Here is a 16,585-nt window from a genome sequence, read left to right as displayed (position 1 = left end):
ATTTTTTTTAGGGTTAAGGAGCCCCTTCTGACAAACAATTCTAGAACCTGGTCCACAATCAACAACTATCTACAACCACAAAACCCCCTAATTCCAAAAGCAAATAAAACCTAGGCACTTGCGTACATATATAAAGTTAGGGGTTGGAGGTACTTTTCACTGTCAAGATGCAACACTGTAAAATCCGCGCCACTCGGCGTATGCCCTCTAAATTGGCTCAGGAAGTTAAGCAATCACCATAAACATGTGCTATAATCTGCAAATCTCAAACTGTACACCCGATAATACTTATAAACTTCCCGTCTGTCAGAGGATGGTAAATTGAGTACTATTTCGATACCAATTGCAAATTATGAGATATACAAATGTCAAATGGCAGCAACTATTTGAATGAATATTAGTAAATCCTGTTAAAAACAGCAGGAATGAGGTATGAAACACTATGTAAAAACATACCGATAAGCGTGAGCTTCATGGTTAAGCATACTGCGGGAAGGATTGATGGAACACAATCTCTTCCTAACACCTCTCCCCAATCGTTTAGACCAGTGGTTCCCAAAGTTTTGGCTCCTGAGGACCCCCATTGAGTCAGCACTGGAAGCCGGGGACCCCCTAGCAATCTGTATAATTTAAATTTTAAACAGTAATCCGAAAAAAATAAACACAGGTGTGAACAAAAAACAAATAGTCGCATTTCTAAGGATTTTAGTATTTTATATTGAAAGAATCTGCAAAAAACAAAAAACTTTATTGGGAAGGTTGGTGCTGCATCTCCATGAATAACTTCCCTGTTGGACCTGTTGCTGCCGTGGTCTCTCTCCTGCACTCGGATTTTCCCTTGCTACCGCAGCTCCTTGCCGGACCCGCTTCGCGGGTCCCGCTTCGCTGCGTGGTGCGAGGCGCTTTGTGATCTGAGGGGCATTGTTTCCTGACATTGGACTTGGGAGTAAGGACAGGCAAGTTCAGGGCTGCGAGCGGACCCGCAGGGACTCTAACTTCCAGGATTTCCTGCGTGAGGTCAACCCACAACACCTGGGTCGCTCTCCCTGACTGCCCCGCCCCCCTGCCCCACCTCTTCCGCCTTATTTTTGCACTGTGATTCCGCTGCGCGGGAGGGCGCCGGGAGAAGCCCGGGACAAGGGCGGGACCGTCTGTGGCCGTCCGGGGCCGTAGGAGGCCGGGCCGGGCCACCGCTCTGATAAGTGGACTAGATTTTTATGTGGTAAATTGTTGTCCCTCATATCTGTTACCCTTATTGGTTCTTTTTGTTTTATTTGAAATAATATACTGTTATTCTAATCTCTCTTGCACTTAACCTTATATTCTGTTAAAGGATGTCTGCTTCTACCCCAAAATCTCTACCTGACCATGTGAGTACTTCTATACTCGGTCCTTTAGATAAATTCTTTGCTAAAGCCACTAAGGACATTGACCGTGAACTGTTACTGGCGGAAAAAAGGGCCGAACGGCGTTTATCTGTTGAGGCACTTAAAAGACAGGCTTCTTCTGTTAATAAAGGGATACTCTCTGCATCCATAGTAGAACAGGCGGATATAGATGCAGAGCTTTTTAATACAGATAGTATACCTTTAATTTTTCAGGAAAGTCAGCCACCCCTGGGGGACCGAGGTATGACGGTGGAAAGTTTGAGCGACTTGTCCACGGTAATATCAAACAATCTTATAGACCTTAACACCCCGTTACCCCAGGAAATTGATACTGATCGTCACACTAATGCTATTCCTCCCCCCTTGAAGATACAAACAGAGGTTGTTTCGTTGCTTCCTTCTCCCTCTTCCGCTGGAACGATCAAGGTGCACCATGGTCAGAAGCGTAAAAATGGTGTATCCTCCCCAGCCAGGAAAAGAAGGAGGAAGGGAACCCAAAATAAAAATAGGTCTCTTAACCTATGGAAACCCTCTGAGATGGTATCCCCTAGACCAACTTCGCTAGTAGATATGGGGGATAAGGTATCAGAGGGAATAGAAACAACACAAAGGAATGTAGATGGGGAGGACAAAAACAGCTCTAATGTTGAGCTCCTGGAAGCGCTTGAAAAAATGTTAAAAGCTCTTTTCCTTCCTCTTGTAGAAAGGTTAAAAAGGCTAGATAAAAAGTTAGACTGTCTTCTTCCCCAATCTATACCCCCAGAGAATGTAGCACCAATTACCCCGGCTATTAAGCCTAGGGAACAAAACACTAGTAAACCTTCTAGTCAACATAATTCCCCTAATAAATCAAAGAAACTAGCTGCTAATAAAAACCTTCCCCCTTCATCAAATATACAAGTAACTCCAGCCTTAAAAAACATGGAAAAAGGAAAAGCATCTGCTGTGGTCTTGAAGCCTACCCAAATTAATAAAGCAACTAATCCAAAAACAACGCACATTAACAAGGCTAAATTACAATACAAAAATACGGTACAATTACCCCCAGAATCTTTTGGTTTTGTTATTGTTTTAACGGGAGTCCCAGTAGTTGGGGACGGGGATATTGAATCGAACACAAGTCTAAAAAACAAAGTGATTCATTGGTTGTGCATGAATAGACCATTGCCTGCATATTTGAATGGGGACATTGTATCTGTTAGGAGGTGCCAATGGGTAGGCATACGCCCTAAGGATATAGATGGTGACTTGATTATAGTGAATTTTAAGGACCATAGGGTGGTATCTTACATAAATGATTGGTTTGTTGGTAGCAATGAGGGTGGAGTTTCCACACGAAGCCTGACATATTTCTACCCAGAAAATATGATGTTTCCACCAAATAAACATCGGCAGAGATATGGTTTAAATTTTAACCATTATCAGAAACCACCCACAAAAAATCCAACTTTTAACTATTCAAATAGAAACTCCAGATTCCACCCTACAGTAAATTACCCAAATTTTTACTCTGATTCAAATAATCATTATCCGACTGATCCTAGGGAATTCTGGAATATTCCATTGTCAAACATGTTCTACCCCCTGACTCCACTGAACTTAAATGATTGACTCCCTCTAACTAAATATCGAACAAGCGATTCTGACTTAAGATGGGGGGATATGACAGTCATTTGTAGAGCTACAAACATGGGCGAGGAATTGGATGTGGGTAATGTTGATAAGGATACCCACATAAATGAGGCACATGAGGTCGCTGATCTGGGAACTAACGTTATAGGAACTAAGGCAGATCAATGTGCCCAAGCCCTTTTCCCAGATAGATTGCAAGTGGAAAAAGAGGGTAATTGTGAGAAGGTTTGTAATACTTGTGAGAAGGTTAGTAATTTCTGTGTACTTTCTTGGAACATAGCGGGTTTTGCCAATAGGGTGGAGGATCCGGCCTGGGTAGAATTTGTAGATTCCTTTGATCTAGCCTGTTTACAGGAGACCTGGAGCATAGTGGATTTGAGTTTGGATGGTTTTCAAGCTTTTAACACCCCAGCAATACCATCAAATTCAGGGCGAGCTAAGGGTGGACTTATGACAGCAATCTCTGTAAAACATAATCTAACAACGTTAACCTAGTGGTGGAAAGACCTTGGTACCAATTATTTACTATTAAGAACCTTTTCATAGAAACTGTTCTTCTTATTAATTGGTATTATAACATATTTGACCCTAATGAAACGGAAATTATTGATAATTTGCAGGAAGAGATTGCTAAAGTGAGAAACAGAGTCTTCCCCCTCCTTATTATGTGGTTAGGTGATTTTAATTGTGAGTTGTGTAAATTTAGTGGGTCCAGAGCCTGTGGGATGATGGACTTAAATGACCATCCTATGGCCCATTTTTCCCATACAAAACAAGGCGAGGCCTTAAACAGTATTCTAATAAATAATAATTTATGTATTCTCGATGTGAATAGTTTTTCGGGTAATATGAATATACCCACCTTTCAGGGCACAAGGGGCAGAACAAGCACAATTGATTTTGCAATAGTATCCATGGGACTTTTTAGTCATCTAAAAGACTTTAAAATTGAGGTAAACCCGGCTAGCGACCATAACCCCCTAACCCTGAGTTTTACTATTGCTTCTGACCTAAAATCGTATCAGGAACAACCAATAGTATATAATAAGAATCAGGGTATTACAGTGAAATGGAATAAAGTAGCCGTGAGGGAACTGGAGATGGATATTTTTAAGGAAAATGTGGCTCAGGTAGATATTTGCCTATCATCTAATCCTGACCCAGTCCATATAATCACGAGCTTTGAGAAGCTAATGGAAAATGTAGCTACACATTTACTAGTAAAGGTAGGGGGGAAGAATCAAGATCAGGGGCCCAAATGGTTCAACGCAGAATGTTCTGCAGCCCAAACTATCTTAACTAAAGCTTTGCGCCAAAATCCTAGAGATAGAAATATGGTTATACTAGCTAGGAAACAATATAGGCAGGCAATTAAAAAAAGGAAAAATGAACTGAAGTCTAAAGCATGGGAAGATTTAGATAAGGCAGTTGATTTAAGGGATAATAGACTCTTTTGGGAAGTAATAAATAGGCCCTTTTTAAAATCAGGGGACGAAAATACCATTCGAGTTCACTTACCAGAGGAAACCTGGGTAACTCATTACAACAAAATTTTTAATCCCAAAGAGATATTATATACTGCTACCTCGGAGGAGGATGATTCCTGTTATGTTAATATGGATTCAGCTAAGAAGTTTAGTGAATCAATAATGCTTGCAGAAGTAGAGCTAGCTCTGACTATGGGGGCATCCTCAAAGGCCCCCGGCCCTGATTCAGTACCTTTAGATCTTTTTAAATGTAATCGAGAGTTTTGGTCTCCTCTACTTATGAATGTTTTTAAGGCACTAATACTTGGCCCTATTCCGACCTCTTGGAAAGAGGCCGTTTTGGTTCCAATTTTTAAAAAGGGTGACAAGCATGATCCAAGATGTTACAGGCCAATATCACTAATAGACTCAACATGTAAGTTGATGGGTAGGGTGATATTGGCACGGCTGGAAACATGGGCTGAGTCATCAGGGGTAATTGTAGAATCGCAATATGGTTTTAGGAAAGGGAAAGGAACTAACGAGCAGTGTCTGAACCTTGCTCTGATTATGGGCAAGTACATGGGTGCCAAGAATGGTTCTATACACTTGGCATTCATGGACTTGTCCAGCGCCTTTGATACAGTGTGTAGGGAAAAATTATGGCGTATGATGGACTCTATGGGTTTCGAAGAACCACTGGTCACCCTGCCCCGCAGGTTACATACTGCCACAACGGTTAGGGTTAGATATGGCCGTGGTGGAGAGAAATCAAAACCTATTTTATCCACTGAAGGTGTCCGACAAGGATGTATTTTAGCACCCTTTTTATTTTTGGTCTATACAAACGGCTTAGAGGGCTTCTTGTTAGAAACATCTGCTGATTTTCCAAAGATAAATGGAAGAAGAATCCCAATGTTGTCTTATGCAGATGACACTGTTTTAATGGCACTTACCCCCAATAGCATGCAGATTTCCCTGAATGCTTTTGACACTTTTATGGGCAAACTAGAATTAGGTGTTAATTTTACTAAATCTTTTGCCATGACCTGTGGTCAAAAAAATGTTAAAACACGCAAATATGTGGTGAAGAACGCTACTATTGAGAAAGTGGATAACTTCTGTTATCTGGGTAACCTCTTTAACAAAAAAATTAGCTGGGAACCTTTGCTGATAGCACGGGTTCAGAAGGTTGCACAGTTAATTGAAGCTCTTTTCCGCTTTGCTAGCAAATTAGGCCAGCGACGTGTAGCAGAAATTAGATCATTATATAAAGCCAAGTGTGTTTCTGTCTTGACCTATGGTGCAGGGGTTTGGGGTTCGCATAAATGTGAAAAAATACAAATTGTGGAAAACAAGTTTGTTAAACGTTTATTATCTGTCCCAATGGGCACATCTAATATATTTTGCCATGGAGAAGTTGGTATCGAGTTTATAAGTGATATTATTCACGTTGCCCCTTTAACATTATGGGCTAAGGTTTGGCAATCTGAAGATCTGAAATTAACAAAATATATTATTCAAGATTGTCTTAAGCTTGATTATTACACCCAAATCCCGTGGCTACGATATGTTAGAGAGACTTTTTATAATATAGGTTTAGGTAAAATGTTTACAAATCCCGAATTGCTTGGTAGGGATGCCAAGGAGATTATTAAAAATGCTTTCAATATTAGTTTAGGTTCTTTTAAGACAAATGACCATGTATTAAGTGTACGGGGAAAACCAGCTTGCCAGTTATATTTGTCATATATTATGAACACGCAATGGCGTTTTTATCTTACAAGATTTCGCCTTGGCACCCTACACTTTTTGTTTGCTTTCCCAAAGCAGGGGGGTTGGTGGGAAAAGTTACCCCACTGCCCCTGCAACAATAGGGTTTCACAAAATACTCTCCACCTTCTGCTTTTTTGCACTTTGTATAAAGTGCCAAGAAACACTTTCCTTAAACCATTATTAGAATCTTTTGAAACGCGTTATTATAAAGAAGCGTATGATTGCTTGTTATCCCTGTCAACTGCACGTATTTGTAATGCCGTTTTAAACTTTATTAGATCAGCTTTGGTGATTAGAAATAGATATTGATGGAATTTGGTTTTAAGAAAAACTATGTAAACATGTATTGTGATTTTATGGTTGATTAATTCTACTGTCCTTTTAAAATTGTCTATGTATACTTTTATGGTTTTTATATGAAATCGAAATAAAGTTTTGAAACAAAACGAAACGAACGAATAACTTTTAAATGGTTGGTTTTATTTCATATTACGAGGCTCCTGCTCCTGCCAGGGCCAGTCTGGAAACCCAAAGCAGCCCTGGCAAATGTTTTCAGACCAGTCCCCACAGGGTGCACACCAAGTGCAGTGAGTGAGTCGAACCACTACAAAGGGGACTTTCGGAGGTTCTCCCTCCAAGACAATTTAGGAAACAATAGTGCATTCTACAACACATTTATCATTATATATTGAATTGTATTAGCTTTAAAAGAATAGTAAACGATGACTTTATTATTCACCAGGATACGATAATCTTTGTTCGGGTTCTTCAGTGATTCCCTTTTTATCACACTCCAACAGTGCCTCTCGTCTCTCCATAGTCCCTATGTCACATGTATTTAATTTGTTTTATAGCATCTCTCATACCATTGTAGGATGTCGGAGCACTTTACAACACACACACACATAGGGCAGATTTACAAGACCCTTGCGCAACCGGTGCGTCACAAAAAGTGACGCTCCGGCGGCGCATTTTAGTGCCCCATATTTATAAGAACAGGAAAAGCCACCCAGCGTGACTTTTCATGTTCTTATAAATATGGCCCCTTTGCACACAGGACTTTGCGTGAAAGGTGCGTTTCATGGGTTTTGCTGTGAGTGTTCCAAGCAACACCCATGAAACCAGACACATTTCCAGATTTACGAGAAATCATGGATCTGGAAATGCGTCTGAATGCTACACCTCCCCAAGGGAGGCGTAGGGAGGTGCAACAAGAAGAAATGTATTCATTTCTCCTCGTTGTTTAGGAAGATGAAATCTCCTCTAGTGATTGTTTATGTGCAGAAAGGGAATCCTACCTGAACATAAACAATCTCCCCACAACGCAGGCATCCTTGCAGCATGGTACAAGGGTGCCTGTGCCGGCGAATGGCAGCAGTTTGTGCACCAGCGCAGGGAGAGCACTGAGATGCAACATACTGTGGTAAATATGTTGCATCCCTGTGCTTTGAAAGTGACTAAGTGCAGCACAGCCAAATGGCTTGCAGCACTCACTGAGTCACTTTCCTTGTAAATCTGCCCCATAGTGACAATGAATCATACATGTAATAACATAAGGCAAAGGTGACTACTAGTTGTAGGATTCACATCATTCATATTGGTAGGCATAAAACAGTGTTTAGCATCGACTTAAACAATGAAACTTTATTTCCATTCAGTTAAACCTTTTTAGCAGCATCAGGATAACGAAAGACTGGGAAGAAACTTAAGTTACTATCTTGTACCATGCAGTTTGCAAACATCTTTTTGATGCCAGTTTATACGTCTCTGTGCTAGATCACAATTGTCACTTATAAACTGCACAGTAACTAAAGAATCTCTGTGACAAAAGCAGTAACCCACTGTTCTATGCAGACCAAACAGTTAAAAAAATAAATATAGGCACACTTTCTTTGCAAGAGGCATATTAACCCTCTGTGCTACATTAAATAAGTCAAGCTGCCACTGGACAAAACTCATCTCTCTACAGCAGGAACATTAATCACTGGTGTTATCTTGGTCTTGACACTTTTATTGTTGCTCGAAAACTTCTAATTATACTTGGAACATTTGCAGTGCTTTTAAAACTGCTGCCTGAGGACCCACTGGGAATGTGTCACGGACCCCTAGGGGTCCGCGGATCACAGTTTGGTAAACACTGGTTTAGACTATGCCCTCTAGTCTTCTTCAATTATTGCAACATCTCCTCCCACACCGAGGTGTGGCGGTGTAGTTTAGCAGCAAACATATTGGTACGAGGAGAGCTGTTTTGAGTCCCAGCTTTCCCACTTTATCAAACTGTATAATTGCGAAAACACTAATTTGCAAGATTTTCAAACGGACTAATTGTAGAACAATATTGTGCATTGCCAAATTTGTGCAGCCCCAGCACTACAAATAATAGCATAATTCTTCTCTTTCCAAAGAAAATGTATGCAATGGGGTACGCAATCCCTTCGTGTTGAAATCGGCCTGTCCCTTGTGTTTCATTTCTTTTGTATGCCAAAACTGTGAGCTTCGTCAAAGGCGGTTACATTTTCGGAGTCCTTGTTGACATAATGAGAAGTTATTGGTCCCTCACACAAAATGATGTCGTACTTGTGAGATAAGACTGTTCACACTGCTTTGGTGCTGTCTAACAGAATACTTATTTGGCACAACTATGCTATCACATGGCGACACTCTGCACATCAAACGTACAATACAAATCAGATGCTACGTAGCAGCTGTACCTCTACCTAGCTGCATTGACAACGCCCTCGATTAGTAAAATCCCCAAACCTTCTTGAGTTTATCCACACACTTGCCAACTCCAGCAGTTGCTCCGCTGGGAAGGTTAGAACGGAGAGGATAAGTGGACTCTCGCGGCTTGAGGTTGCAGCCAGCAATGAGCTCTGGGGAGCAATTATATCGGAATATTACACGATCTAGTGTCTTGTAGTTGGGCGTGGAAATCGCCTTAAATTACAGCCTTATAGTCTACTAAATTCTTTGCATTCGCGAGACACGCAAATAATCAAATAATGAAACTGGGGCTTCGCGCGCACGTCGTTCTCATCAAGCCTCATTCGCTCAGCACTTCCAAAATGTCCAAATGCTATAAAGCGCTATAAAAACGCCAGCCTGCTTTAACACCGTCTTCGACGTTCCCTCTTTCTGTTGTGTCTATACAGTCTCCTGTCCATTCCTTCGTCCAGCGAGCTGCAACAAGCTAGACCTACTAAAAGCACCAACATCATTTAACAACTTAACCTGAAATACGAACTTTGATAAGAGTCCACTGGTACTCTCTCAATCATAAAACATTGAGGAAATGTTCATTAACGACAGCCATCGTTATTGACCCACTCAGAGCCCTACCAGGTCACCCCCATCGCTGCATCCACGAACACTTTTAAGCAGAAACCACATTTACAGTATTTCCGGAAAAATCGTCAAGAGGCCACGGATGGAATAGAAACCAACGGAAGCACACGACAAATGAGCCCTATCTCCGACAAAATAAGACCGAAACAAGCCTGTCATGAATAACGACATGAGAGGTACAAAAGTGAATGTTGCCCATGGCCAATCTGGCATACATTTATGGCCCATAAATGAATTGCTCATATCGTAATTAGTTATCCTTTATTTTTTTCACCCATTTGCATTTTCTCTCTTTGTATTATTCTTGCCGTTTATATTGTTTGTCCATCTTGAATTTCCTTTTTTTTAAAAAGTTTTTTATTGTTGACAGGCTGACAAGGAAGAAATTCATTAAAGCATTGAAACATAAGTTTACATTCATGAATTATATCGTATGGCATATAATAACGTGGGTAGGCCATGAAATATAAAAGAAAGAAGAAAAAGCAAACAATAAACAGAAAAGAAGCAATAGCAGTTTCCTTCAATAATCATGCAGGTTATATTGTCCAAAAAACACAAAATATCAATTCATGAAATTGTATAAAAAAAATTCCCTATATCTAAAGAAGAAGGAAGAAGGAAAAAAAAAAAAGGAGAAAAAAAAGAAAGAAAAAAAAGGAAAAGGGCATAGCAGCGTCATTCCATGAAAGATCCCCAATTTTTTTCGTGCTTTCTCAATGTGCGTGTTCCCCTAATGTGTGCTAAGGCTAATTCCATTGAGTGTATTTCGGTTACCAATGCCCACCAGTCCCGGACCGTTGGTGTTTCTGAGCTGGTCCAAGCTCTAGCCAGAGTTAACTTGGCGCAAGACATAAGTACCGTGGCCAAGGCGGCCTGTGGAAAAGGAACAGGATAGGTGTCTAACAGAACAGAGGCAGCCGTGAGCATAGGTAGCTGGACCTGTTTCATTTTCAAAATATTTTGATTATCGCACCAGAAGGTCTTAAGATTAGGACAGGAAAACAGCATGTGTATCAAATCAGCTGCTTCAGCAAGACATTTGGGGCATTTTGTGCGTTCGCTATAGGTAGTATTGGGGGACCATTTAGAAATTCTTTCCGGGGTGTAATATAACATGCAGGTTGTTCTGAATTGTTGAAGTCTTAGGCTGGATGACCGTACTCGTTTATTTATATTTATCAGGGAGCGCTCCATCTGTTTAGATGTTATATTAGAACCCAATATTCTGCTCCATTTGCCAGCCAGTTTGGTACAATCGTTTATTTTAAAGTTGATTAAAGTTCTATATGCATCGCTTATTGCTGACTTATTTTTTAAAGAATATAAACAAGTCCAGATATCACATTCAGAAACCTCCAAGATTTGTTTTTTATTAATCAAATAATCATGTATCTGTAAATGTTTGTATCTCATGTTTTCAGGTAAATCGTATAACAGTTTAAGAGTATTAAAGTCTAGGAATCCATGTGTGCCATATAGGTCCCCTAAAACAGTAATACCTGACCTAAGCCAACCAAATCTAGCATTATCATTAAAAATACATGGAAGACCCGGATTACCCCACAATGGAAGCTTTGAATGAAAAAAGTTAGTTTTACAAAAAGAAAGTATATTGCCCCAAATCTTTGTTGTGTCTCTTGCGGTCTTAAACCTAACCCTTTTGTAGAAGTTGGGATTGTTAGTTTTGAATAAAAACATATTTGAGTCAGATTTTAGCATGAAAGAGTGAAAAAACAGAGCCCCTCCTTCATTTAATAAAGAGCGGAGGCGAATGACAAAAGCGGACCAAAAATATAATTTGAAATCGGGAAAATTAAGCCCTCCTTCATTCGTGTTATTTTTCATAACGTTCAATGACCTTCTCGATTTTTTGTACCCCCAAATAAACCCACTAAGTACACCATCGAGTTTCTTGAAAAATTGGTTGTTTAACGCTAGTGGGATAGATCGGAATAGGTACACATATTTAGGCAATACCTTCATCTTAATTAAATTAATTCTGCCTATTAGATTCAGAGGTAGTCTGTGCCATTTTTTTTAAATAATAAGCTGATGGACTTGGTTAATTCATTATAGTTTATATTGTTAATTTCCTGTAATTTGGCCATTATTTTAACCCCTAGGTAAGTGGCGATGTTGCAAATCTCAGGCACTGTCACAGCTGGAGTGTAGTTAGCGATGACTTGTGTTTTTTGTAGATTAAGTCTATAGCCTGCCACCTGCCCAAATTTCCCGGCCTCTAAAGCTATTCCCTTTAGTGCCTCAACAATATCTTCTGAGTAAACCGCGATATCGTCGGCGTATGCGGTTATTTTTAGCTCTTGTGAGTCTGATCGGAAAGGTACAATCTGAGTTTGGGAATAAAGGGCAAACAAAAAAGGTTCCAATGAAAGCGCAAATAAAAGAGGTGATAGTGGGCAGCCCTGACGGGTTCCACGTTGAATTGGAAAGTCTGAGGATGTCAATCCCCCATAGCTGGTATAAGCCGTTGGGTTATCATACAATGCTCGTATGCTCCGAAAAAATTGTCCCCCGAACCCTATTTTAGACAGTACCCACCAGAGAAAGTCCCACCCCACTCGGTCGAAAGCCTTTTCAGCGTCTAACAAGATCATACCGAGTGGGGTGGATTCAGTCTCTGCTACATCAAATGCCGTAATAGCCATGTTAACATGTATAGTAGTGTCTCTCCCAATTATAAATCCATGTTGTTGCGGATTAATGATTTGGGGCATGATAGGAGCTAATCTTAGTGCTAAGATTTTGGCAAAAATCTTTGCATCTGTGTTTATTAAAGAAATAGGGCGGTATGACCCTCTTTCTTCCTTCGGCTTGTCTTTCTTCAAGAAAAATATTATTTTTGCCCTGTTCCAGGATTTTGGTGCTTTGCCATTTAAGCCTACAGATTGAATAACTTTCAGCAATAATTGTTCTAGTTCTTTTAAGCATAATTTGTATATTTCTAAGGGTATAGTGTCTTCCCCTGCCGCTTTTCCTACAGGTAGTGAGGCTATGGCTTGATGTAATTCAGCCATTGTTATATCATCCGATAGTGAATCTATCTCTGGTATTTTCAGAGTATCTACTATATGATCTTCGACATAATTCTGTATGTCGTCTAGATTGGGCACCAATTCTGGGGTATATAAAGTTCTATAAAAATCGGCGAATTGTTCTAAAATATCTTGTGGTTGATTATAAATTTTGTTACCAGCCCCCCTAATGTTCGTGATTGTAGAGTTTGCTCTATTGTGGTAAATAAATAAATAATACCTCTATTTTTGACTAGATATACAATAACAGATAGCTCAATAAATAAGAGTCAAGATTCGAGGTAGTAGGAGTTTGCAGGTTTAATACAGCATAAAGGACAGGAACAGGACAACCTGCACGGGAATAGGATGGCAGCGCTGCACGGGGCAGGGACAAAGGAATGGAATGGCAACTTTTAATAACAGTGCACAAGTATATATACTTAAACAAAATACATGGTATTCAATACAATAGGCGTAACAGTAGGCAGGGCCTATAGCAGTCGCGAGAGATAAGGCAGAAAGTAGGTGTAACAGGAGGCGTGAACAGGGCGTATACATAGACATGTGATGTAAACGTAACGGAATATGTCACAAATGGGCGGAAACATGGAGGGGGCTACCTAAGGAGCCGGGACCTCTAACCTAGTGGTGCGCGCAAGCTGGCAATGACGTGTTACTAGGGAGAAGCTGGGGGCTATGACTTCTGAGCTAGAAGGAGAGACGAAAGTCTGGAGAGTCAGAGCGACATGTACCTAAACACTATCTAGTATCTGATGTTTAGAGAACATGTTGATAGAATCCAAAAGTTATCAGGGCAAAGGCTAGCAGACACTAAGACTGGTGCATGCATTATTCTACATGTAGTGTGTGTTGAGGAATATTAAATGACCATTAATACAGTATTTCTCTTACATGGAGACGTAAAGGCTAGACGATGACTGAAACTATTGATGCGATTCAGTAGCTTAGGAATGCAGAGAAGGAGAGCTGGACTGATAACTGGAATCATAACATACTCTTGGCAGACTGGCAGGCAGAGCCAGGCCGAGCCGGGCACTGTGAGGCAGGAAGTAAGTGAAGGGTCAGGGATACAGGTGGGGGCTGTATCGCTCCTCAAGGAGGGTTCAGGAGACTGGAGCTGAATCTGAGTCCGGGCCCTTTTGAGGCCTAGAAACGGGGATTTTCAATGAAATAACGTGCACACTGAGAAACGTGGCAATGTAGCTTTACATAGGCCTAATACTCGTAGCTTTCACGAGGACTGGAAACTGGCATACTAGAGATGGACACAACTGTAATTGCGTCTTTAATCGATCATGGGGAATACATATGCATATTAATCATGCACATATAGCATAAGATGGGGGAACACGTAGGGACACAGAACATGGCAAAATTTTACTTTTCCACATTCCCTCCTTGTCACTACGTTTCCATCAGGAAACATCGATATTCATGATACCATCTATCATTTCATACAGTATCATTTGCTCGTCTCGAAATTTCTTGGAACGGGATCTAGGACGGGACTTGGGACTAGGAATACAAGAGGTAGCACAAATGCCGCAAATCGCAGGGCCACATTGTATACAGAGGCAGCAACTGAATATGATCGCTACTGCAATACCTAGAAAGGACAATACTTTCCATCCCCAGGCAGAAATTATACTCCAAAACCAACCGGACCATGTCCAGGTGCCTGGATTCTGGTGTAACTGATGGGCAATTTTATGAAGTCTGGTTATAGCTGAATAAACAGACGGCGCGTTATTAGGAATGAAAATGCAGCAACTAGATCCGATGACTCTACATGCTCCTCCTCTATCGGCCAGTATGACGTCAAGAACGAGACGATTTTGGAGCACGACAAATCTCATAGCAGATTGCTCTTCGGTTAAGTTACCTTGGGCAGAGGCAGTCTCATTCACTACTGCTTCAAGAGTTCTTGTTAACCTACGGATTAACTTACTATTCTGGATAGGTCCTATAAAGAAAAAGAATCCTCTATTGAAATCTGTATACTGTTCTAGAGCAGTTTCAGTTTGATCGACAATCGGGGACTCGATCTCCCTTCTATGTCTAATGTGTACTAGATGTGTGTTTCTGTGATAATCAGACGGGGCTAGGAAAACTGGTGGCAGTAGGAAGGCAATGTAACAGGTTCCATCCCAATCGAGGGGCAGACGAACATATGCGGTCTGACCACAAACAAAATAAGAATGACGTGAAGCTTTGAAAATAGATTTCCCACTGTCACTATACTCGACAATAGTAGTACAATCACTATGTCCTACATGTACGGAACCATTATTTCGGACACATAATTCGCCTTTGACTGGTAATACTGAAATAGCAGGTAAGTCTGGAGTAGGATCAGACTGAACATTCAGAACCATGAAACTCGAAGAATAATTACCCAAATTATAAACTTCATTTTCTAGATCTAACCCTGTTCTGTGGGGAAGACCTTGCTTGTCTGGAAAACATGTACTGTTCAGAAGGGACATATCAGTTGAGGATGACGTTAACGTGGACCATGCTCCACATGAACCATTATGTGAAAACGGATAAGGAAAGAGTGGCAGAACTCCCTTCGGTGTCTGGAAAGGGGGGAGTCGACCACACACCCAACAATTAGTGGCATTGCTGGTCTGGTGTGAATAATGCAACATACGGATAAATGTATTGTTGCGCATAGCAAGACGATAGGATAGTTCGTGAGGAGGCAGATCACTAAATGTGTGCTCTACTGTAGCATTAGAAAACATATTTACATGAGAAATTGGAAAACATAAATGAAATGCATAACTCGTGCAGGTAATCATCAAGCTTAAAAACAATATAAAACTTAGAAAAACGATACATCGGATTGAGTTTTGACTAACTCTCTCACTATGGGGGTCTATTTCATACATGTCAGATACCTGTCTAACCGTTTCACCTAGGGGAGGACTTAGACAATTAAACTGGCTGACTTATTTTACTAGACCGTAGCTTACTTTTATACTCCTGCTGCGGAGTTTTCTCTAACAGGGAGGGCTTGATATCAATGTCATTTGCGGGACAGTCCTTAAGAATAGTATCTTGGCAGTCTTTAAAATCTTGACAATCCTTGGAAATGTTCTTGGAAACCGTTTTTAGTCCGTGAAATTTCTTGACGTGTGACAGGTGCACCCACCCCTTCCTGCCTTCCAACTTGACGGCAGTGCGGGTGGTTAAAAGGACTAACTTCGGCTCCTTCCAACGAGGCTCCAGCGGACTTGAACGATCAAAATTGCGGACGAGGACCAGGGTGCCGGGAAGGATCTCGTGTGGCTTGACTTCAGTATTGTCGGGAAATGCAGCGGCAACCTGTGAACGACAAGAGTGTAGGGCAGACATCAAGGAAGCTAGGTAATCTGTCAGCATATTACTGGAAACATCTGTAATACTTCGGGGTCTAGGTGTACCCCACATATTCGGGGGGCGGCCGAATACGACCTCATAAGGGGACAGACCTGATCTGGAGTGTGCGACCATGCGCATATAAAACAAAGCGACTGGCAGAGCAACTAACCAGTCTACACCTTTTTCTTGACAGATTTTGGCAATGCGGATTTTCAAGGTTTGATTATGTCTCTCTACGAGACCGGCTGCTTCTGGATGGCGTACACAATGGAACTTCCACTGGTACCCTAACAAAAGGGAAACGTGCTTCATTAGTTCAGATGAGAATGGCTGGCCGTTATCAGAATACACGACCCTAGGGAGTCCATAACGGGGGAAGAATTCACGAACCAACTGCTTGGCAGTGGTCGCGGCTGTGTAATCTGGGACTGGATATGCTTCTGTCCACCTGGACAAAGCGCATACAACTACAAGGACATACTTGAAACCTCGACATCGCTCCATCTGAATATAATCCATCTGGAGGACTTCAAAAGGGTGGTCAGGAGGTTGG

At 41.1% G+C, this 16,585-nt stretch overlaps 1 protein-coding gene across 2 annotated transcripts in view; it reads right to left on the bottom strand.

Moving 5' to 3' along the window:
* Positions 1-9,733, bottom strand: part of MED20 (mediator complex subunit 20) — a 39,609-nt gene extending 29,876 nt beyond the window's left edge. Inside the window, exon 1 of one of the 2 annotated variants that reach the window (XM_078644721.1) lies at positions 9,602-9,733. In XM_078644721.1, the coding sequence (XP_078500847.1) occupies positions 9,602-9,615 (14 nt within the window). In that variant the 5' untranslated portion in view covers positions 9,616-9,733. Of the gene's footprint in view, positions 1-9,506 lie in introns of both variants that reach the window. The other variant, XM_078644722.1, reaches the window with a different exon arrangement.
* Positions 9,734-16,585: the final 6,852 nt, after the last annotated feature.

This window comes from Lissotriton helveticus, chromosome 5_1, assembly GCF_964261635.1.
Source record: "Lissotriton helveticus chromosome 5_1, aLisHel1.1, whole genome shotgun sequence".
Lineage (NCBI taxonomy): Eukaryota > Metazoa > Chordata > Amphibia > Caudata > Salamandridae > Lissotriton > Lissotriton helveticus.
Note: the sequence above shows the minus strand (reverse complement) of the source record. Positions and strands in the feature narration are given on the sequence as shown.